The following is a 22619-nucleotide window of genomic DNA, read 5'->3' on the forward strand; positions in this document are numbered from 1 at the left end:
TTTGAGAACCACTGGTCTAAACTAAAGAAAAAACACGATAGATAACAAACACTCAATTTGCAACCAGTCACTGCTCTTTTAGAAGCTAGCACTTTTATTTGCTTTGCAGAAAAGTGAAATGCTGGTTCAAGATACCAAATGTACGGAGCATCCACAGCATCCGAAGACTGTAGACCTGATGGAAAGGAGTGCCACGAGCTAAGCAAGTTTACCGGCTTATCAGTGTTGCCACGGGTATATTAACTATGTGTCTGGTTTCGTCGCTATTGGCCTTGTTACTTGCCTACTGCAGTAATGTTTTAGAATAGATTACAAGTAGAAAATTTGTACAAGTAAGGTTTTTAGAATAGGGAAGATTGCTGGGGTAGAAATAAAGCTACAAAACGTACGGATCGAGCATACGATCCACTCTTTAGTACAAAATGCAATAATGTTGACTACATTGCTTCAAGCCTGAAAATTCCGTTTTATTGTTCGAATCGCATTCCAGATAAGAATTTCCTAGTCTCTGACTTACCTCCAGTCCAATTACTGTAAACCAAGTTCATTTTAATAAGGCTAGTCTCATTAAATACTCAAGGCAGCTAATGACTTTACTTACTCCAGTCAGAAATCCTGCTGAATATACTTGGCCTGCACTTCCTTCATAGGAATGACCAAATGTAATAGACAGGCATCCAAAAGGCACAATAAAAGAAATAGCAACTGGAGTAAAATAGGCAAAAACAGTTTGGCTACTTGTACATTATTGCACAAAAAATGTTTAAACCAGTAAGGGCTTAGCCTGTTGGCAACACATTGGCTTCAAGGGAATAAAGTAAACCATCAATTGCAAAGTCAGCTTGTCATTTGTTAATGAGCTTCAATATCACAAAAGGAGCTTTTTTACATAGATCATACTGTGAAAAATCATGGTTGTACTATTACCTATTTCAACCTTTGTACTATTTCCATTGGAATGGTGCACACAGAGGAATATGCGCAACTAGTTGTCAAACAACAGTTGCTGAAAGCTTCAATCATACATACAAAAATCAATTACATTGTACTACATACCAAATTTTTGTAAGCCACACATTATCTAAAAAGTTTGCTACTATATGTAAAGTATTCTTGATTAACACTACAGTATGCAAATATATAAAATCTAGGCACCACAAAAAATATAACAGAAAGTCATCCATCACAGTGTTTGGAAAATATCACCAATAGTTCCATGGTGGATGGTGAACCACCATTCTGTTAGTATAGTTTACTGGCAAATTGATAATTGCTGCTGGAAGATTGTGGCTTTTTAGGGACTCTGTAATCATTTTCCTACAAAACAAATTTAATATGTTTGTTTCAATTTAATATGTTTGTTTCATTTTTAACCCAAGTTGGCATAAAATGAGGTGGCCTTGCAAGTTAATAAATCAACAGGAAGCACTTTCTTTCTTGATGAGAAGGACACGGATATGATGTGAAAAACCTTGTGAGCATAAGTATGTTGTAATTTAAGAAATCATGACGCAATCAAGTGTATACTGTAAACAATATTTACTAACAACAAAAAATTCAACCCAAAATGAAAAAATACACTTGCATGTTTGTTCAAAAATGCATAAAATCTAACACACTATGGTTTTTGTCTATTTTATTGTGCTATGTTTTGAATCTAACAGGCATTTTGCTTTGGTAGTAAATACAATTTCTTACCCATCTTTTCCCAGCATAAAGTATGATGGTATCCCAACCCTTCTGTTAGTTTCATCTCGTACCATGTCAATCCATTGATCAATATCATCATGTTTGTTGTCCATAATAATAACAGATACTGCTCCATACAATTCAGCATTGACAGCTTTGGTCATAAATGAACACTCCCTTCATGGAAGGGGACCCATAATTAACAAAACAGCATTAGACAGAAAAAAATGGACAAAAACAATATGTGTCCCCTTCATGGAAGGGGGACCATAATAAATACAATAAAAAATCTACACAGCAACAATCTGCACATCCTAGAAATATGTACTTACCCACGTTCTATTAGTGCTACTTGACCTCTTAAAAGTTGTCCGTTTTCAATCAAGCGACCACAAGCATGTGGGGGGTTCGTTGCAATCAATCTAACATTGCGTAATTGACTGGAAAACGTGTCACTGAAATCTCGAGCCTGTCGTATTTTGTATGTGTACGCTACATCCTCTGGATACACAACATCAAGATAGAGCTGCTCATTTAGTCCATATCCTGAAATTTAACAGGAGCATAATATTTTAGCAAAGATTCTGTCAACTGTTCATGATTCATAATAATCTGCTTCTTGAAAAAAAGAAAAACTGTGAAGTCAAGAGAATTAATTTTAGAAGTGGTGGGATTCAAATTTTTTGTCAGTCGGTGCTATCCCAAAAGTCATATTTTTCAGCCGGTTCTTTACAAAAAGTCTATTGACAGTAACCATTAATTTTAACCGGTTCGCTGATCCTATAAAATTTTGTGAGACAGTTCTATAGAACTGCTGCGAACCGGCTGAATCCCACCATCAACCAATATCGATAACAGTACTACATCTGCATAAAAGACACAGCCATTAATCAGAAACATAACTAACTTTATTTTAAACAACTAATCAATGTCACAATATGTGTGCTATCTATCTAGATAACAGTTTTGCAAGTCCATGTCATGATTGAATTCAAAACGGCTGTCAACAAAATGTACATAAATTTAATTTTGCACACAAAGTGGGTTACATTAAAAACAAACAAGGTTTCTATCTACAAACAAGTTGGTTGTGCAGGTTGGTTACCAAAACAGACACAAACATTAAATTAAATGTATTACCTGTTACCGATGATATCCAGGAAAACAAATTTGTCCCGATAGCCAGGAACAGGAAAATGTAAAGTTTCAAAAGTTCCTTTCTTGTGAGCCACATCAACTTTAAATCAGTCAGCTAACAATCGACACACAATGTTTTCAGGGACTAAACAGTTTGTGGTTTTATGTTGGGTATATATTTTAAACAGTATATTACTATGTGTCAGTTTGAGTTCAAAGTCTAATGTCAACCTGCAAAAAAATTAAACATTTTAATGAGTTGTTTCAAAAACACACAACTGAACATGAATCCATTGCAAAATTGTGGACTTCGAACAAGCTTACAGTCACATTCTGCATTGTTTAGTACATAAAGGATATTCATGGTCACAAATTTGAGAAGCATCCTCATTGTGAAAGAAAACTGACAGGGAAAATTGTAAAATACATTAAAACATTATGCACCAAAATAATGGAATATAATGGAAGTGTGTAGACCAGGGATAACAGAAAAGAAAGATCGATTGTTAGCAGCTTTCAAATTGTAACTAAGAGAGGTTTTCAAAGTGAAATATTGAAGCCTAATAATACAAATCACCTTTTATGTATGCAATACATTATGGCATTCTTTGCATGAATTTTAAAAAAATTCACTTTCTTTTTTATCAATGCCATATATTTGTCACCCATTTAAAATTGTTTCCATCAAAAGTATGTCATATCGCAGTAATTGCAGTTTTGTGATCAAAAATGAAGACATGGGTTGGAGGTTAAACAAAGCTTAGTGGTACTTCCGAACCATGGGTGTTACATTTTTCCACCATATGGGATATGCATTTGCACAGCTGTCAAGTTACAACAATCTTAAAACAAAAGGTATTGGTTGTATTTCATGATAAAAACGTTGGATTACCAGAAATTCTTTAGTAAACCATACCAAAAATGTTTAGGGTTTGGTTCATTCTTTAGTAAACACAACAATTTTTAATAGGCCAGTTGTTCTACCTAGAACATCTCAGTATTGGCAGAAAACAATTCTGGTCATTGGCAATCTGATAGCATTTGAGTTTTGTTTCAAATGCACCATTTAAAATGTGAACAGATAAGAAAAGACAAAAATTCCACATTTAACAAATGCAACTTATGACCTTGGTTACCAAATGGATATGACACCAAACAATAGACGGTATGATTGAGAACAACCATGTCACCAAACAAACAACAGTATCAAATATGAAGTAGAGTTGACTTAGGATGGGACATAGCCTGGTTTCACCCAGGTTTTGTTTCGGCCTTGTATTGCACGAAACCTTGGCCGTACAGCAGCTATAGCCATTCGTGCACTGTACCGATGCCTTGGTCGCAATGGAGGGCGATTTCTAAATGAAAATGGTGCAGGTTTCGAAAATGCAGGTTGTGTAGGAGTGACAGAAGTTTTTCGGGTGACTCTGATTGCGCGGTTACAAAATGTTGTGTTGTCCAAAGCAAGGGCACTTTCAACTGAACTTTGCTCTTCAAATTCAAGATACGCAAATCTAAAATGGAATAAAAATGTATTAAGAGCCACACATGAAAGAATAAATTTCCGCCGCAATGGTTAATCTATTTACAAAATTACATGCACCATTATGTAAATCCTAAAACCAATAAAAAAGGATCCAATGGAATATGTCAGAACAGATTTAAAAAAAGTTTGCTCCTGGATAATGTATGTAACATAAAAGATTGCAGTTGCTTGTTAGAATGGCTAGTGTTGGCAAAATACTCTCAAAGAAAGAAAACAAACTGCAAAAATTTTGAACTACTGGTATGAATTAAAAAACATTTATCATACAATTTTTTTGTACTTACCCTTTCGGGTGTCCAGTGAAAGAATCTTTAAGAATAGTAACCCTTTTGACCTTGCCACAAATACCAAAATGTCCAGAAAGTTGTTTTTCAGTGGCAGAAAAATGTACGTTTGCAACATGAATTGATTTACTCAGGTCTGGCTTCGCAGGAGCAGTAGTCACAGCTTTTACCACAGCAGACGTCTGCTTGATGACAGCCAGCTGCTCCTGTTGCAAGGTTTTGAGTTTTTTAGCTTCCTCCTGCATTTTTAGCAACTTTGCCCTCATGCTGGACAACTCATCATCACTAACAGTTTCTGGTGGTTGCTCAGACAGTTTTTCGTCACTTGTTGAAGCATCAGAATTTCCTGGAGCTGTGATTGGAATAGATTTAAATTTTGGTTTAGCTGGTTGCTTAGAGATTAAAGATGGTTTGCTGACATTGTTTTTGTCCTTTTGTACATTTCCATCCAATGTAACAATAAAACAAGGGCTCGGGGACCTTGAATTTTTACTGGTACCAGGCTCATCGATAAGAGATTCACTTTCCGAAAGAGAAATTTCACCGTCTCTGTCATTTTCATCTTCAGTTTTTTTAATTCGCAAATTTCTTTGATCAAATTTTACACTTGAACTGTTGTTCGGTGAATCTCTAACCACAGAGCCATGTTTAGAAACAACTACAGGTAAATCGCTTGAACTTCGTGAAACAAATCTACGCTTGTCAGATTTATAATCGCAAGACTCGTCTTCTTCATTTGATTGTTTGTCATGGTGGTTTTTGCCTTGCTTTTTACTTGATGAAACTGGTACATCATTGTCTGGTTTACTTTTTAATTTCTTAGGTTTTTCTACATTAGTTTCTTTATGTTGGGCATCAGCACTTTTGCGTTTCAGTACCAAAATCTTCTTTTTTAAAACAACATCATCGGTCTTAAATGATTTCGTAGACTTCGTCTTGGATGTTGATTCATGTGAATATTTTGCCTTGTTTTCTACTTTGCCAAGCCTTGATTTCACTGATTTTGTCGCATGTTTAATATCCGCAGATGACGATATAGCATGACTCTGCTTAACACTGGTTTCAGCCTCGCAGACCGCTTTTAGCAACAAAGACCTATTAGCCTGTTTGCTTGGTGGTAAACGTGAGCGTCTTTCAGGTAAAGCAACTTTACTTACCACACTAGACTTTTGTGTTTCATTGTCACTTTCCTCACTGACATAACCACGGTTTACAGAGGAAACTGATGACTGAACGACAGATGAAGAAACTTTTTTGACCACAGGTTCATCATCATAGTCCTCATCTACATCATTTCTATCCTTCTCAGAAATTTTGCGTGATGGTCGTTTCTTGGATTGAGTATTAAAATTTAAGTCCTCTCTCCATTCATTCTGATCTGCTTTACTTTTGTCCCAATCTCTTACTATTTTGTTTGAAGTACTGTGGCTTCTTTTAGAAGTAGTGCCCTCTTCCCTGGATGACTTTGACCGTTTTAACTTCTTGCTTTTTTCTTTGCGAGAAGATCCTTTGCTTTGTTGCATTTTTTTACCTGATGATCTTTTCAAATCGGATTGATTGTCTGTGTCTTGCGATGTTGTAGCTTTATCCTTGTTTACATCCTTTTCGTGATCAACAGACCTTTTGGAATCAGTTTTGCCAGTAGCTGAAGAAGTTTTAGCCTTTTGAGAAGTTTTAGCAACATCCGATGACAAATCGTTACTGCCGTACAACTCCAAATCTAAGACATCTCCTGCCTCCGGTAAAATGTCAATCACAGCTTCAGAATTTTTTCTTTCAATTTTTGCCTCAGTTACATCTGTCTCCTGACCTTTTACGTCCCACCTTGAAAGTTTGTTTTCTTTTTTCTCTTCGGTGTGGTCAACTTGTTTTTTCTCTTTAACAGGCACTTCTTTCTTGACATTATCGGTTTGTTGTTTTTCACGCAAGCCTGATAGCAACTCAAACAGCCATTTGGTGAAGACTTTTGTATTGTTACCCAAAAATAATGACAGCGAGTCTGTCATCTGTTCTTCCTTCTTACGGTTTGCGATCATAATCATAATGTAGTCCGGCAGCTCATCGTCCACATAGGAGTTCAGTTCAACCAATTTTGCCTTGATGGCTTGCTGTATGTTTTTGCTTATGTCCGTTCCTATCTCCATCCTGTTATGTTGCTGCAAAAAGTAATGTAAACGTTTAGAACACAAAACTCTAACACGGTTCACGCAAATTAGAAGTTAGAACTTCTAACTTAGAAGGCCATCTGTTACAACTACAAACCTAAACGTTAACTATTTACCATAACAAGCTTACAAATTAACAAACAGCGCATTGCAAAACTGATCGCAATCTGAAACATTGTAAATTGACACGCATCCGAACGTAATGTTTTGTGAACTGCTTACCATTGAAAAATTTATTTAAATTTCGTTGATTTTATTTCTTTACTATATAATTAGCAAAATCTGTGCCTATGTCAGAATTAGGCAACCAAATTGAATTATTTAAACCAAATTTATGTGAATTATTTTAAATGATACAAACTAAATCTAGCATATGCTAACTTGAAAACATGTTTAACGCATTAAAATTAATAATAAACGCTACGTGGAACACAGATGTGGTAAACAAAGTTTTTTCAACGAAATGTCTGGAACGCATCAGCATGGCACTTAGGAACTCGGATGATCAATGTGTTCGCCTTGAAAAGTTGTGTTTACTACACCTGTAATAAAACGAATTCGCTGCATAAATACAAAAGTAAACAGTTTTAATTTTTTTTGCATTGATATTTAACTACTTACCTGATTATGTTTAATTTGCTAATGTCCGAAATATTAAACGTACATCTCATCTTATCTATACCGGCGTGGGAAAATTTTTCTGAACTTAACAAAAACATTGTCAGAAATTTAGAATCAGAATCAGATATTAGATACCGAACGTTGTTGAATTGGTATATTTTACTTACTTACTGCTAATACATACAATTGGTTTATGATTTATTATTTTTCATGTTTGTGTCATAAGTTTGTTTAGTGAAGATTAAAGAAGTATATTTTTGCCAATTTTTTGCATTGCAGTGTCTCGTGCTAAAATATTTTTTTGACTTTAAATACACCACAGTTCTTTTGACTTTAAATACACAGCATTTTTAATTTAATACTTGTCTATAAAACTGTTGCAATGCCTAAATACTTCTGTGACTACTGTGACACCTATCTCACTCACGATTCTCCATCGGTGAGGAAAACACACTGCTCAGGGCGCAAGCATAAGGAAAATGTGCGGACCTACTATCAAACTTGGATGGAAGAACAGGCACAGGAGCTTATTGACAAAACAACACAAGCATTCCAGAAAGGAAAGATTGCCAACAACCCCTTTGGACCTGGAGCAGCTATTCCACCACCCATGATGGGACCAAATGGCCCGATGGGACCCATGCCAATGGGTGGGCCAATGATGCGAGGCCCTGGACCAATGATGGGTGGGCCTCAGATGATGCCCATGCGGCCTATGGGCCCACCAATGATGGGTGGCCCGGTGATGATGATGGGACCGCGACCAGGCATGCAATGATTGAATGTACCTGAAAAGGATTTTTCTATTGTTGATGTACTGATAAACTTGACTGATTGAGTGCAAGGAAAGCATTATCTCTCTCACTAAGGACTTGAAAATCATATTTGTTGTACTTCTTGTGGGTGTTTTTATGTCATTCTAAAAAATCACAATTTGTTAGTGAAACAATGATTCAATCACTTGTGTTTACTGTTACGTATGTTTTTATTTTAGGATTTTATATTCAATTAGGGTTGAGAAACATTGTCTGTGTGATGGAGGTTGTTTCTGGACAGTTTGATGATGCTGACGAAGACAAAGATTTTCACAATCAAGTCACAAACAAAAAATTCAAAAGGGTTTCCTTTGATTGTGTACTTAAAGATGGAAACCTTGAAGAAACTGATGAAGTAGATGATTTTCAGGAAGATGACTTGGATATTTTGGAGGACCAGTTGTTACAAAATGAGGAAAGTGGACAAAATAACAACTTTCAACCGAACAGCAAAGCGCTGTCCAAGTATGAAAACAAAATAAAACTGGATAAGTACAGTCAGTCATACCAAAACAGCATGGATAAAAGAAAGGTCACTGGTGGTCAAAGAGTAAGGGATAAATCAGACCGTGCTACTATTGAACAGGTTCTGGATCCAAGAACTAGGATTATTTTGTTTAAAATGCTTAGTCGTAATGTGATCAGCGAAATTAACGGAGTTATCAGCACTGGTAAAGAAGCAAATGTTTATCATGCCACAACTGCCAATGGAGACCATCGTGCTATAAAAATCTACAAAACATCAATTTTGACATTTAAAGATCGAGACAGATACGTAAGTGGAGAGTTCAGATTTCGTCGTGGATACTGCAAAGGAAATCCAAGGAAGATGGTAGCAACATGGGCGGAAAAGGAAACCAGAAATTTGACTAGGCTTTGTAATGCTGGTGTTAGTTGCCCAACACCATACCTGCTTAGAAGCCATGTATTAGTGATGGATTTTATTGGTAGTGAGGGTTGGCCTGCTCCTCTACTGAAAGACACAGATTTGTCAGAGTCCAAATACAGAGAACTGTATCTTGAATGCATTCTACTAATCCGGCAAATCTACAATGAATGTCGCCTTGTCCATGGTGACTTAAGTGAATTTAATCTGTTGTATCATGAAGGACATTTAGTTGTTATTGATGTTTCCCAATCTGTTGAGCATGACCATCCAAGAGCGCTAGACTTTTTACGAAAAGACTGCACCAATATAAATGAATACTTTAGGAAAAAGGGAGTGCCATCTATGAGCTTACGAGAACTGTTCAACTTTGTCACTGATGTTACTATTAACAACTCTAACATTGATGAATATCTGCAGAAAGCCATGGAAATAGCAGCTAACCGCCCAAATGATGAGCAAGAAAATACCAATGATGATGCTGTATTCGGAAAAAGCTTTATTCCTCAAAGACTTGATGAAGTTAAGCACTTTGAAAGGGATGTGAAGAATGCCAAACAAGGAAACACGGAGGTCCTATATCAAACTATAACAGGCATGAATACCACTTTATCTGGTCCTCGGGAAATGCCGGACATGTTGCAAGAAAGTGAGTCTGATTCAGACTCTGATGATAGTGATTGTACTGATGGTTCAGAAGAGTTTGATAGAAGGACAAGACCCAAGAATATTGTGATTTCAACCAGGACTATGACCAAAGAAGAAAAAAAAGAGCACAAGAAACAAGTTAAAATTGAAAACAGGGAAAGACGGTTGGACAAAACACCAAAACATATTAAAAAGCGCCGAGACAAATTGGCGCATGCTAAAAGATCAAAATGAAATTGTTGTTTGTTGTTGTGCCTACAGTGCTAACAGCTATTGGTTTGGGTATTGAGCTAAAATGATAAATTAATAATCAAAGTGCCAAGCATCTTCATACACATTTGCAGAAAAATATTTAATGAATTGTTTGATATTTAAATTTTAAACATCATGTGCAATGAGCACCTAGGTGGAACAGTTAAATAACCATGTTATTTATCATAATAGAAACTAGGTTTAATAACTTAATAGGCAATAATGGGTGACAGTAAAGAAGGACTAAACTTTCCGGATCTAGCTCCTGTTGATCATGCTAGGCACTGTCCAACATACACCAATAGTAAGTTTCATTGACAATATTACTCTAGTTTTTCTGGCAATTTTAATGCACCATGAACAGTTTGTCAAAAAATTGTTTACTTATGCCAGTGGGTTCCCAGCCTTTTTTGAAAAATTCCTCTCTAATATATTACGTAGTAGATGCTAAACCAGGGGTGCCCAACCCGTCGATCGCGATCTACTGGTCGATCTCGAACTGATCTCAAGTCGATCGCGAGGGTTGCAGAAAATTATTTAAAATAGTTGCTTTGTAGCGCGTTGCTGTATATAGATGACTTGATTGTGTGAATTAATCATAAGGATATGTTAATAAGTTCATAAGTAGGCGCTTTGTTATGTTACAAAAGTAATAGTTGCAGTAGTAATTGTTACTTAGTGCTGGTACTCGCTATGTCTTTGCTAATTTCTATTGGAATGGTAGATCTCGAGAGTTGAACTACCTCAAAAGTCGATCGCGAGTCAAAAAAGGTTGGGCACCCCTGTGCTAAACCGTACAAAGATTATTTAAAATTGGGGTTTTTCTTAAATTCGCAGGTTAAAATCTAAGAGCTCAAGGGTCAATTTTCCAATAACATGTAAAAAAGTTATTTCTTCCCCTCAAGTTTAAAAATTCCTTCCTTGTGAGGAATTCCTCCCTGGTTGGGAACCACTGGCTTATGCATTTTGCTTTTCACAAATGGTTTTCATAGACATTAAAGTGAGCCAACGTTTTTTGTCATTTAAAGTTATTAATCGACGTGGAGATGAAATGGTGCAAATGGATGAAATGGACAGTCTGCAAATGGATTTGGAAACTTTGCTTGTGGCCGCAACCAGACGGATGCGACAGTTGACGTCCGAAATTCAAATGCTGAGTGATGGCCAAGAAGGAAAACGAGACAAAAAGGTCTAAAAAAAATTTTGGGATTTTTGTATTGATTCATACAGACAAGAAAAGATGATATTACTTCTAAAAAAGTATATTAACTTCAGTGCTCTCAATTGTAGCTTGGGTTTTATTTCATCTGTTGCATTTTTTAAAACTAAACTTTGCAGAAAGAACAGGAGCTAAAACGATCAAAACCTTCTGATGAAAGACCAACCAAAAAAATCAAGTCAGACTCTCCAGCACATCCCAAATATTTCCCTGGTAGCTCTTCAAGTAGTTCAACAGGAAGATCTAAAGCAAAAACAGCGATGGTAAGAGATGGAACTTGTTTTTATACTGGTGTGTAGAAGTTAAATTAAATTGTTAGGTCAAATTTTTACTTCTGAAAATCAATTCTTGAGTGAGCAGTGGAGCCCAATCAGTATTTTGCATTTAGTTATGTGATGCGACCATGAATTATATTAAACCAGTGTTCAGTCTATTAAATGTTGCAGTTGTTGAACTTCAAGCCACTTAAACATTCATACTGAGCTGCGATAACATTACAAACATTCCATGTCGTATTTATTAGGGATGGGCCAAAACAGCAAATATTTTGTTGAGCATGCTCGGTGCATTATGACGTCACAATCATTCCCTATTACACGCTAGTTTTGTAGCTTTTCAATGTCCCTTACATAACCAGCAGTGTATTAAGCTGTACAGGCCCCCGAAGTAAGCGTTTTCCACCATCTAACGGTCAATTTTGTTCTTGGACACCCTTTCAAACACCAGTTTCATATGTTAGCATGGCATGAATTTGCAAATTTAATGCTCAGGTCAGTTTGTGCAACTGCTCGACTGAGCGCCGAGCATTAAAACGGCGATGGTCTGTACTGAGTACTCAGGTTCTGGCTTGGCTCGGCCCATCCCTAGTGTTTATACATAAACAAAGTGTACTGTAAGTCAGGGATGGGCCGAGCCGTGCCAGAACCCGAGTACTCGGTACCGAGCATCGCTACAAACTGACCCGAGCATTAAATTTGCATATTCACGCCCTGCTAACATATGTAACTAGTGTTCTAAACGGTGTCTATGAACAAAAACGAATGATTTTTCAAATGCACTAGATGGTGAAAAACGCGTATTTTATTGGCATGTACAGCTTAATAAAACACCGCCGGTGACGTAAGAGGCCTTGTAGAGCTAAAACGTAGAAAGGGGATTTTTTGTGATGTCATAATGCACCAAGCGTGCTCAGCCGAGCACCGATCATTAAAGTGAGATGCTCGATGCTCGACCAAACAGTACATTTGCAGTTTTGGCACATCCCTACTGTAAGTTGCATGTGGTATTTAAATACCTAACTAAACCAGTTTATTTTTAGCCAAAAGCACTGGAATATGATATGTTGGATGATACTCAACCCCAGCAAACGTCTCGTATTCCAGTTAATGACGCTCCCAACAGATTCTGGCAATCCATTGAACCTTACTGCACACCCGTCACTACTGATAATGTCAGACTGCTAGAGAAATTGTGCCAGACACAATTACAACCCGATGACGAATATTACAAGGTATGTTGTGTTAGGCAGAAGATAAAACCTGGATTATACACTACTAGAAGTACTAACTTCTGGACAAGTTGTTGGTTATTTCTAGACAATACTAAAGTATCTGCAATTTCCCCTCCCAATGTCTTAATTTACTCAATTTAATAACGAAAAAAGGAGCATATCACCAATTTGACACAATTTATTGTTAAGCGTCAAGACTGCTTGGTGAAAAATATATTACATGAAACATAGTTCACAATACTGAGTAAAAGCATAAGAACATATCACTGCAATTTACGGATATTTCTTCTGGCTATATATATTTGTGTTTTTTAGATTTGAAATGTCATTTTGCATTTGTATGGAATAATCCCCAAATTAAATCATTCACACATACAACGTTTATAAGCCTACCTGATGATTACACAAATCTACAAAAAAACACACACTTAACCTCACATTTTGCTGGCATTTGAATATTTTAGATTCCAGAATTAGGAGTTCATTTTAGTCAGCGGTGGGCGCTAGAGGACATGCGAGAGGAAAAGAGTGAGGGGAGTCGGGCGATTGGGAAAACATTTGAAAAGCAAGATGGAAATGTGGAGGGCATTTTGAAAAAAGCAGCGGATACTCTGTAAGAAAAATGCAGTGCTTACATTGAGTAGCTTCATTGTGATAATTAATGTTGCTTGGAGGCGGAATGTTATGTTGTCTGCCTTGAATCAATGATATGGGTATTGTGTTAATAGGATTGGTCAAAAACTGCAAATGTTCTGTTTGGTAGAGTATCGAGCATCTTATTTTAATGTTCAGTGTTCAGCTAAGTATTCTCAGTAATCTGTGATTTCCCAATTCCATGCTAGTTTTGAATGACACCAACAGTGTAATAAGTTGAACAGGCCCAAGAAGTATGTGTTTTTCACTATTTTACCCACTTAACAAGACAGTTTTGTGTTGTATGTCAGCACGGCATGAAAATGCAAATTAAATGCTCAGGTCAGTTTGTGTAACTGCTTCGCTGAGTACTGAGTATCAAAAACGGCGATGCTCTGTACTAAGTACTCGGGTCCTAATTTGACTTGGCCCATGCATAGTGTTTAATGAATCTTCAGGAAAAACAAAAAATGCAATCTACACACCACTGATTGTTTTGTCATACACGATGATTTTAAGCATGTGTTTTGTGGTTTGTAGAGAGAGTTCTGATCCATGTCCATTTGGTTCATTGACACAGCGACTAATCTCAGCTTTTGTTGAAGAAAATATGATGGTTCCACCAGACCAGGCTGCCAGTATGTTGGAGTCAGGTATGTTTCATTGATTATTACAACAACAAAAAAGCTCCAACATAAACCTGCATTGCTTCAGTTTATCTTTTTATCAATCTATTTACTGTACCGCCAAATCTATTTAGGTTGTTAATTTCAAACTACTCCCCTCATTTCACAATGATTATGGTTAAGGCACTGATGATAGTTCATTAACTTTGTTATGCCATTTAGAAGTGGTCAGTATTAAAGACATTGCCTCAACATGTAGCCAAAACGGTGGTAATTTTGAGAGCCACTGTTACAGAAATTTCTGTTACCAACTTTACCACACTTATAGGAATGGCAGTATATCAAAATAAAATGTTATGGAACACTGCTATCAAATATTAGAACAAGAGTGTAAAAATACTGCCCTGGACTCGAGTGTATAACTATGGAAAAAATGAAACACTAGGGAAGAGTTGAAAAAAAGTTTATCGAACATGATGTTTTGCCATTTTATCTTGTTGTAAGCGATAAAGTGACAAGTCAAAATTGGTTGACAATTTTTTGTTTACAATTTATTAAACATTCCCAGGAAAACATGGAAGTAGCGGAAACACAGTGACTGGTGGAACAGATAAAATGTCCAACAGCATCAAAATTACAAAATCTTTGTCCCACACTCATAAACTTGAATCAAGAATAAGAATGGAATTAATTGAGCAAGGTCGGTTGTTTACCCTTTTTTGAACCATTAACTATAAACCACTGCAGTTTCGGTGTGCCCTAAATTTAGTCGCTTTGTTAATATTTCGAAGACTATTTTAACAATTTTTTGCCAATACTTTTCAAAAATTACAGAGGCATCCAAAATTGTATGTTTTAAGTCTGGATTTTATGTGCAGAAAACTTCTTGCAGTCAAGTGGACAAAAATTAAGGTTTTTGCAAAAACTGTTTGCTTATAACCTCAGTTAAACCGTATTCAGTTAGTGCGCTTCTGACAAAACTTGAGGTACAATTGATTTTTAATGTGGTAAGGCCTGAACTAATAGACACCAGGATCACCAGGATCTTCGCCTAAGACATATTTTTTCGTACAAACGGGTCCTTGTTAACCAAGTTATACAGTACTGTATATCTTTAAAGTGAAACCCATGTAAATCCTTTCAACAAAAAACAAACAGTTTTCCATTGAAGGAATTAGTTTTTTTATCATACTGTTTAGGAATTCTGGAACCTGAAACCACAGACTCGAAGAAAGAAGACGAAGTTTTGAAAGAGCTTGTAAGAAGTCAGCAGGAGTTAAAAGCTGTGAGCAGTCGGAATCGAGATGTCCTTCAGCAACTTCTCCAAGTTGCACAGGAGGAACTGAAGAAGCAAGAAGTGAAAAGAAAGATTGATTCCCTCAACACTGAAGTAAGATGTGAAATTTTATGGTAATGGAAGTGATTGACAAAACAACAATTTGTAATTGGAAAAGCACTATAGTGGTGTTATAAAAAAATTTCTTAACTGATTACTGGTCAATATGGCAATCTCCTACTACGAGGCTGACATGCACAACATACAAGGCAAGCAATGGTGCTTGTGAGTTGGTAGAGCGCATGTCCCGGAAAGACTCCTGTCGTGCATTTAAGACACCTTGCCATATGGGAATGCTTGGTGGCTGGCTGATTTGGTACAATGCCATCAAATGGACATATTATGATCTATAAAAAAATATTTCTGTTGTTTTATCATTACCAATACAGTGCACATAGATAGTTTTACATGTGTGCATATCATGCAAATCCCTTGAAAAATTAAAATGACCCATCAGGCCAATATTATAAACCCTTTGCTCAGCTGTCACTATGTTATCTTCAGGTGATGGAACACTACAGAAGAGTAATGGCGGCAAGGCAGAAAAAACGCACACTCATGAAAAAGGAAAAGGAAGCTGCATGGAAAGCACTGCGTGACCGAGACGCTCTTATCAAACAATTAGAGTGAAAACTGCACACAACACTTGCTGTTACATCCCAATATCTGTGCTAGCTCTGTTTTATGAAACAGTTTCAGAGGTCCACAATATATTTGCCACAAGTTGGATTGCCAGAAGAAAAATGTCGTTAAGAGATGTTTGTATTTTGTCAAAATCACTGCATTGCCCTAAATGCGCTGGTGTGATACAGCTGTTGGTCCTGTTTTTTGTGCCTTCAACAGTTTACTTTCAAGGAGAAACGCACATCAGAAATTTCAATACTTTAATGTAATTTTGGCCGTTAATATTTTTTGCTTAAAAATTCACAGCATTTAAAAGTTTTTTGATTTAATTCAAACTTTTTTGTTACTTAACCCTTTCACCGTTTTTTTTTTTTTGTTGGTTTACAATCTGAAAAACCGGGATTCTACCAATATCATATCTTTTTCGCTTGTTTTTGTGCAATCAAATCAGTTTTGTTTGAATATTTTTTTGCAAATGTTGTTTTTCAGGAACAACAATGTTGCATATGTATGAATGATAACATTTTAGCTAGTTGAGTAATGACACACTGTATGAAAATATGGAACGGCGGAAAAACAGCATGGAATGTTTACCGGTCCATCCAAGCACCACTAACAAAAACTCATAACAATTTTTGCACACCAACAACAAACCTTCACATCAGCTGCTTGAAACCTGCTCAGAGCCACAGAAAATACTCCACTGCAGAAAATGTGGCACAAGATGCCAAGACACAGAACAGGGAAATAAGTGCTTTGGAGTTGGAGCATCTTCTTGAGCAACCTTTGAAACATGAGGATTTTTTTGGAGTCAAGGATCTTGTTACGGTGGAGGATCTTTTCAAAGCCCGAGTTCATTATGGCCACAAACTGGGTTCTCGTAATGAGTAAGTTTATGTTTCGTGAATTGTTAAAAATTTCTTGTATAAAAAGGTTACTCAATGCATATGCATTAGACCAGTGGTTTTAAGCAAAGGGCAATTTGGCATTGAGGTAACAAATATGTCGACTTTAAATGGAAAACAGTGACAAGGGAAACTTGGTCATATATCTATTGAAACAAATAATACAAGCAAACTGGTGAAAAAAAAAGAAAATTACACAAAAAAGTTTAAGGAACACCTCATCGAACCAAAGTTTTTGAAATTTTTAATTATTTCCCCCATAGTCAGTACTACCATAACAGACTGCAACTATTTTTCAATCAGTATAAATGCATATAGATAACCTAATTTAGTAGAATTAATTAGGAAATAAAAAAAACTGTAATTTTGACTGATCTATGATGTACACTTTTTGTGTTACCCCTATTCAAAAAAGATATAAACAACTTTTATGACATTTTTGCAGAAATATGAAGGAGTACCTTTTCGGTTGTCGCTTGGATGTCGACATTTTTGATCTTGACAAAACTATTGTTCATATGCACACAGCACTAAACTTTCTAGCACACATGGCTTTCAGAGAAGCAATCATACTTTTTATCACTAAAAATCCAATTTATGCACACAAAGTCGAAACTATGGCGAAAGAGTGTGGTCAATATGCACAAACTCGCTTTTGGCATAATGGCTGTTTTACTAATACAGAATCTGTGGTGAGTATCAGATATACATTAAATCTATATTACCCTACCAATTTACACAATGATCAAAAGCTGCTAGTTTTTTGTCCACTTACCAACTCATTAAATGATAGTGATTAACTTCAGGAATGGGTCAAAGTAGCAAGTATTATCTTATGCTAAACACTCAGCATGCTTAAGGGTATTTTAATACAGACTGGGTGACGTCAATATGCATGTTTAAGCACTTACATTCTGCAAAACTTTTTTTAAATTAAATTTCCCCTTGTAAAATTTTTTTTTTCTTTTAAGCATTTATTTTGTTATTGACAAAAAGTAACATTTTAGATTTTGGTTCAGATTCAAGCCTAATGCACCAAACAATAGTTATGTTAAAAGGTCCTCTTGGTGCTTTAAACATTTAAAAATATACCAGTCTTGCCACATTGTATAGGTTTTTGGCAACATTCTGTGTTTTACATAATCCTATTAATGGTTGAAACAACATGGTCTCAAAGTGGTTTAAAAAGATTTTTTCCACTCGCATTGTTTACAGTTTAACACTTTTACATGGAAATTGCGACTACCAGATGTGTGTGTTTTTCTGTCTTTGGACGATCGCGTTAATTCACAACACGAGGCTATCAATGAAGCTGCCAAAATGGGCATATCAACTGTGGGTGTTGTGGACAGTAACGTTAATCCAACCCTTATAACATATCCTATTCCTGGCAATGATGATTCGATCCCATCTGCTGAACTGTACTGCAGGTAAAGAGGCTAAACTAAACACAAAGTAACAGTAGTTTTGGCTGAAAACTGTAGAGCTTGCAGCATAAACCAGTTTGCTTTGTCATGATAATAAGCACATGTTGCTTAAACTTTGGATTTGTCGAATTGAAATACCTCAGTTACAGTATACCTCAGTTAATCCGTATCTTCACCTAATTCGGACAAAATTTGAGGTCCGAATGATTTGTAATGTGGTAAGGCTTAACTAATCGACATCGGTTGATCCAGAAAAATTTTATAGTCCATACGGGTCTGGATTAACCAAGGTTTACTGTATAACTAATTTTTCGTTACTGGGATACTTTTTAAAATCGTGGTTAACGAAAGAAAGCTTTGTATCCTGTATGTTTCAACTTAAGTTTTTTAGGTTGTTCAAAACTGCCATTTTGCGAGGAAAAGAAAAGCGCGCTGAAATGGAAGCTGAATTGTTGAAAGAAAATGTATGACATCATTTGTGTGCGTGTCAAGGAATTTTCAGAAATAAATTTGTTTTTCAAAACAGGTCTTTTATGACAGTACCGTACCGGCATGTGCATAAAATACAGCAATTCATACAAAAAATGAAAAAATAATTGCAGCTTTTATAAAAATCAACATCTTTTACATCAGAGGTCTCCAACCCAAACTGCTTTGGGGGCCAAAAACAAACTTTCAAGTAAGTCGAGGGCCGCATTATCGATATCAAACAAAAATATTGCAAGATTAAAAAGTAAAATGTTCATGTATGCTATTAGCTACATTAAAAAAAACAATACAGTATTAAATAATAAACAGATATACAGTGTAGTAAAGTGAAAGTTAACTGTGCTTGATTGCTTTGTGTGGAAACAATGGCCTACAATTACGCAAAAATGTATAAAATATGATGCAACAATCGCAATGGTAATTTTACAATGGGCCAGTTTGATGATACTGTGAAAACGTTGTATATACCACTAATAGAGAATGATTGTATTATGTAAACTTGTTAGTCAAAAATAGGTATTTCAAGTAAAACACATATCATAACTTCTAAAAGTTACTCCGCGGGCCACATAAAAACCCTTGGAGGGTCGCATGCGGCCCGTGGGCCACATGATTGAGACCCCTGTTTTACATGATACATATGCATGGTAAAAACAATGCTACCAAAGCACCAAATTGACATACTTATTCTTCTAAAACTTATACAAAAGACATGAAACTTTTATAGACGAGAGGCATTATTGAATCTAGATAATGCAAACTTATTCACAGGATATTCTGGTTTGCGACCAAGTGCAAGTGAACACACAATTTTTCCAACCACTGGAGCCAGTTTGTATCCATGACCTTCAAAAACAAATTACAGTAACACTTCGGCTAAAAAAAACATTTTGTACCAATATAAGTCAATATTTACCTGAAAATCCACCAGCAATGATAATGTTTTCATGTTTTGGATGGTGGTCTATGACAAAATCATTATCTGGTGTCTCCTTAAATTTAAAATTTATGATAATATTATTTAAAATTCAATTTTATCAAAAAATAAACAATTCAAACTGACTTTTATTGCAGTGCATATATAGCCTATTTGTTAAATTTCAGTTTGTGGCTGTGTTTTATTCCATTAAAAGAAGAAAAAAATCTGGTTACATTTGCGATAACCTACAGTTTGAATGCAGTGTTCAACAATAGACAGTTCCGGGATCAAATCAGGAAAATGATGCTTAATTAAATCTTCTCTAATTTTTTTAATTCTCTCCTCTGAAAATTTGGCTTTTGTCAAGAAGCTTCCTCTATTATCAGGATCCACTTCCATTTTAAAGTGACAACTCACCTGCAAAACGTTTTGTCTGTTTTCTTGTAAAAAAATGCACTTGCAAACTGAGATTAGTAAAGTAGCGATTCGATAAATTTTACATCACACAAAAATATTGGTTTTCCAGGATTTAGTTTTTGTATTACCTTCATATGCTCAGGATATTCCAAGACCGGCGTGCTGTAAAAATGAAACCCTAAATCACTGTCACAAATAATAACTGGAAATCCATTTTCTGGTTTGTAAACTTGTGGATTTTTTGCTTTCCAATACATGCTGTTAATTTGAGTAACCTAAAAAAACATCTAGTTTACTTTTTTAGTATTTCCCAAGCTTTTGGACTTACACCACAAAAAAGTTTTGTTTTTGTGGCCCAAATTTTGTTAAAAAACATTAATAAATTCTACTGTTGTCATGTACACCCACACATTTTTATTAATTACTTTGCAAAAATGGATATTTCGCAGCACATGTTCAGATCTGTTGGAACTTTCTAAATAACAAGCACTTACTGTACCTTGATGGGGATGTTAAGATCCAACGGTTCTAAAACTTTGTTGATCCAAGGTCCACATGCCAATATCACACATTTGCAATCATAAGTGGCAGCATTTGTCATAACTTTAATGTGTGATTCACTGATTGGTTGCACATGAAGCACTTTTTCACAATCATGTAAAACACCTCCCAGGGATGCAAATGATGCCTAAAATGCAAAATAAGTATGAACAAAATTATAAATTAGGTTTAACTTTAACTGTATCATACAATAACAATTTTGAACCTATTGCAGTGGCACTGAAAATTTCATTTTAGTTTTTACAGGTTTAATTTTTATTTGTGGGTATTTATTTAATTCAAATCAGAGTTGCATTGAGTTTATTTCGTTTGGTGAAAGAAATCCGAGCATCACAATAGTACTAAAACAATCACCAAGTCAGAAAGAGCTGTACAACATTAAAAAAAATATTTAAAATAATTGACAAGGTAAAAAATGTCACACCTGAACAGCATTTAAACACTTGTCAGCTTTCATAACTCCAGCAGAGAGTTCAACAACACCATTTCGATTTGGCGATTTTAAACCTGGAAATCTATCACTGACTTCTGCTGCAGTTATGTGCTCATGGCTAATTGATAAAAAGGATAGATTGGTTGATAGTTGTTTAAGTCGTTCTTTAGTGGATATTGTTACCAGTGGACACCTTCTACAAAAAAAACAAATTTAGTTAATCGCATACAAAAACTTTTTTTATGCATTTAACCAGATTATATGCAAATAACTGGATAATTTTTTTAACAAATCGCTATCGTTGGTATTTATGAACCTAAATCATTGTAAACCACGGTGAATAATAATACAAACGACGTTATCCACTTTTACAACTAACACTAGCAAGTTTGCTGCTTGTTCTTTTTCCAGCTCTGTCCACATCTTAAAAGCTTCAGGCATCATTCGCGCATAATTAAGTTTGTCGTACGAACAACGGATAATTCGTGATTTTCCGGCAGAACTCCCATGGCCATGCGGGAGAGAAAACTGCAAAACGCAACACATAAGCGATGTCACTCACCAAAACGTTGCATTTATTCGTTTTGTCGAATTCACAGGGGATTGGAAATGAAGTATATTGCTATACAACACCTTTTATCGCTGCTTCAACGTGAAAGCCTGCGATTTAAGGGTAGCTCACGGAGTATGCAAAGCTGTAAGCCGTACGTTATGAGAATTACCCTTTGTACAGCCGCAACAAATTGAAACTTGGTTTAGCTATGGCAAATGTATGCAACACAAAAATATTGCTACTATTACATACTTGTTCGAGCAAAAGAATTCGTTTTCCTTCCGCAGCAACTTGTCTTGCTATCCACGAACCTTCGATTCCCGCGCCGCACACGATCACATCATACATTGTGCACAAACGAGTTCTTTTTTGGTTACTCCTCACAAACGAGCTGTGTTCGCAAATTTCCCTTGTAAGTGTAATGAGTTAGATTACAACTGGCTATGACGGGGTAGTTACATCGCGTCTGTATATTACAATTGTTTGCATTTCGTAAGGAGAAAGTGCTACGTTTTCTGGCTAGGTGTCTGTCAGTTTGACCCCAATTAAAGGTTTTGATGTAACTTGTTAAAAACAGAGGGCCTGATTCAAAATTCAAAACAAAACTGTCATTGATGACGCTTGTTTACACTTTACAGTCAAAATGCAAAATGACTACAGCATTCGTTGAAGCGTCTGTGAAAGAATTATTTACTTTAAACAAGCTTTCATGGTAGTTTCGTTTAAATCAAGCTGCTCTTTTTTTAAAGTCTATTTTCTGACGTTCCTCAAAACAAACTAGTGTGTCGACTCGAGACCACTCGAGTGTGACCAAAATCAAAACAAACAAAGCACGTGGCAGTAATAGCAGTTAACGGATTTCGGAAAAAAGTAAACGTAAACATCATTCAGGAAAAGTCAGGCATTTTGCAACTGAACAACTTT

The 22619-nt window shown here is 35.9% G+C and overlaps 8 protein-coding genes across 10 annotated transcripts in view; 4 read left to right on the forward strand and 4 right to left on the reverse strand.

Annotated features, from left to right (window-relative positions):
- Positions 1 to 22619, reverse strand: part of LOC145215564 (ubiquitin-ribosomal protein eS31 fusion protein) — a 291245-nt gene that overhangs the window by 258348 nt on the left and 10278 nt on the right. The gene's annotated exons all lie outside the window — the stretch shown is intronic.
- LOC145215562 (protease-associated domain-containing protein 1-like) lies at positions 624 to 3047 on the reverse strand. The gene is made up of 4 exons (XM_080084276.1): positions 2830 to 3047; positions 2022 to 2235; positions 1699 to 1866; positions 624 to 1317 (listed from the first exon to the last, which is right to left on the reverse strand). Exons 1-4 carry the CDS (start codon positions 2921 to 2923, stop codon positions 1203 to 1205), a joined length of 591 nt encoding a protein of 196 aa, XP_079940402.1. The 5' UTR covers positions 2924 to 3047; the 3' UTR covers positions 624 to 1202.
- On the reverse strand, positions 3058 to 6835 carry LOC145215552 (uncharacterized). Its single transcript, XM_080084262.1, has 2 exons — positions 4657 to 6835; positions 3058 to 4340 (listed from the first exon to the last, which is right to left on the reverse strand). The coding sequence occupies exons 1-2, from the start codon at positions 6798 to 6800 to the stop codon at positions 4055 to 4057; spliced, it is 2430 nt and encodes an 809-aa protein (XP_079940388.1). The 5' UTR covers positions 6801 to 6835; the 3' UTR covers positions 3058 to 4054.
- LOC145215565 (U1 small nuclear ribonucleoprotein C-like) lies at positions 7740 to 8436 on the forward strand. Its single transcript, XM_080084280.1, has one exon. The coding sequence runs from the start codon at positions 7825 to 7827 to the stop codon at positions 8218 to 8220; it is 396 nt and encodes a 131-aa protein (XP_079940406.1). The 5' UTR covers positions 7740 to 7824; the 3' UTR covers positions 8221 to 8436.
- On the forward strand, positions 8391 to 10238 carry LOC145215554 (serine/threonine-protein kinase RIO1-like). The gene has a single exon (XM_080084264.1). It carries the CDS (start codon positions 8391 to 8393, stop codon positions 10023 to 10025), a length of 1635 nt encoding a protein of 544 aa, XP_079940390.1. The 3' UTR covers positions 10026 to 10238.
- On the forward strand, positions 10266 to 16078 carry LOC145215558 (transcriptional adapter 3-B-like). The gene is made up of 9 exons (XM_080084269.1): positions 10266 to 10347; positions 11072 to 11232; positions 11382 to 11525; positions 12581 to 12772; positions 13237 to 13385; positions 13946 to 14058; positions 14600 to 14731; positions 15231 to 15421; positions 15872 to 16078. The coding sequence occupies exons 1-9, from the start codon at positions 10266 to 10268 to the stop codon at positions 15995 to 15997; spliced, it is 1290 nt and encodes a 429-aa protein (XP_079940395.1). The 3' UTR covers positions 15998 to 16078.
- LOC145215561 (small ribosomal subunit protein uS2m-like) lies at positions 16458 to 18846 on the forward strand. Its single transcript, XM_080084275.1, has 4 exons — positions 16458 to 16878; positions 17342 to 17588; positions 18112 to 18326; positions 18715 to 18846. The coding sequence occupies exons 1-4, from the start codon at positions 16532 to 16534 to the stop codon at positions 18791 to 18793; spliced, it is 888 nt and encodes a 295-aa protein (XP_079940401.1). The 5' UTR covers positions 16458 to 16531; the 3' UTR covers positions 18794 to 18846.
- LOC145215560 (peroxisomal sarcosine oxidase-like) lies at positions 18909 to 22376 on the reverse strand. 3 transcript variants are annotated; one of them, XM_080084273.1, is made up of 8 exons: positions 21948 to 22376; positions 21522 to 21670; positions 21134 to 21260; positions 20648 to 20836; positions 20277 to 20423; positions 19981 to 20148; positions 19729 to 19804; positions 18909 to 19658 (listed from the first exon to the last, which is right to left on the reverse strand). In XM_080084273.1, the coding sequence occupies exons 1-8, from the start codon at positions 22041 to 22043 to the stop codon at positions 19534 to 19536; spliced, it is 1077 nt and encodes a 358-aa protein (XP_079940399.1). In that variant the 5' UTR covers positions 22044 to 22376; the 3' UTR covers positions 18909 to 19533. The 3 variants fall into 3 exon arrangements, with proteins under 3 accessions (XP_079940399.1, XP_079940397.1, XP_079940400.1); XM_080084271.1 differs by having other exon boundaries at positions 21134 to 21338; positions 21948 to 22375; XM_080084274.1 differs by lacking the exon at positions 19981 to 20148 and having other exon boundaries at positions 21134 to 21338; positions 21948 to 22375.

The sequence above is a fragment of the Phallusia mammillata genome, chromosome 2, assembly GCF_965637545.1.
Source record: "Phallusia mammillata chromosome 2, kaPhaMamm4.hap1.1, whole genome shotgun sequence".
In the NCBI taxonomy this organism is placed as follows: domain Eukaryota; kingdom Metazoa; phylum Chordata; class Ascidiacea; order Phlebobranchia; family Ascidiidae; genus Phallusia; species Phallusia mammillata.

Coding starts and splice junctions, on each gene's coding strand:
- LOC145215552 (XM_080084262.1), bottom strand. CDS start 6,800: ATGGAGATAGGAACGGACATAAGCAAAAACATACAGCAAGCCATCAAG. Junction 4,341..4,656: donor TTCACTGGACACCCGAAAGG/GTAAGTACAAAA, acceptor ATTCCATTTTAG/ATTTGCGTATCTTGAATTTG.
- LOC145215565 (XM_080084280.1), top strand. CDS start 7,825: ATGCCTAAATACTTCTGTGACTACTGTGACACCTATCTCACTCACGAT.
- LOC145215558 (XM_080084269.1), top strand. CDS start 10,266: ATGGGTGACAGTAAAGAAGGACTAAACTTTCCGGATCTAGCTCCTGTT. Junction 11,233..11,381: donor AAGGAAAACGAGACAAAAAG/GTCTAAAAAAAA, acceptor TAAACTTTGCAG/AAAGAACAGGAGCTAAAACG. Junction 11,526..12,580: donor CTAAAGCAAAAACAGCGATG/GTAAGAGATGGA, acceptor GTTTATTTTTAG/CCAAAAGCACTGGAATATGA.
- LOC145215554 (XM_080084264.1), top strand. CDS start 8,391: ATGATTCAATCACTTGTGTTTACTGTTACGTATGTTTTTATTTTAGGA.
- LOC145215562 (XM_080084276.1), bottom strand. CDS start 2,923: ATGTGGCTCACAAGAAAGGAACTTTTGAAACTTTACATTTTCCTGTTC. Junction 2,236..2,829: donor CTGGATATCATCGGTAACAG/GTAATACATTTA, acceptor GTTAAATTTCAG/GATATGGACTAAATGAGCAG. Junction 1,318..1,698: donor TTTATGCTGGGAAAAGATGG/GTAAGAAATTGT, acceptor TTTGTTTTGTAG/GAAAATGATTACAGAGTCCC.
- LOC145215560 (XM_080084271.1), bottom strand. CDS start 22,043: ATGTATGATGTGATCGTGTGCGGCGCGGGAATCGAAGGTTCGTGGATA. Junction 20,149..20,276: donor AATATCCTGAGCATATGAAG/GTAATACAAAAA, acceptor AACGTTTTGCAG/GTGAGTTGTCACTTTAAAAT. Junction 19,659..19,728: donor CATTGCTGGTGGATTTTCAG/GTAAATATTGAC, acceptor TTGTTTTTGAAG/GTCATGGATACAAACTGGCT.
- LOC145215561 (XM_080084275.1), top strand. CDS start 16,532: ATGACACACTGTATGAAAATATGGAACGGCGGAAAAACAGCATGGAAT. Junction 16,879..17,341: donor AAACTGGGTTCTCGTAATGA/GTAAGTTTATGT, acceptor ACATTTTTGCAG/AAATATGAAGGAGTACCTTT. Junction 18,327..18,714: donor TCTGCTGAACTGTACTGCAG/GTAAAGAGGCTA, acceptor TAAGTTTTTTAG/GTTGTTCAAAACTGCCATTT.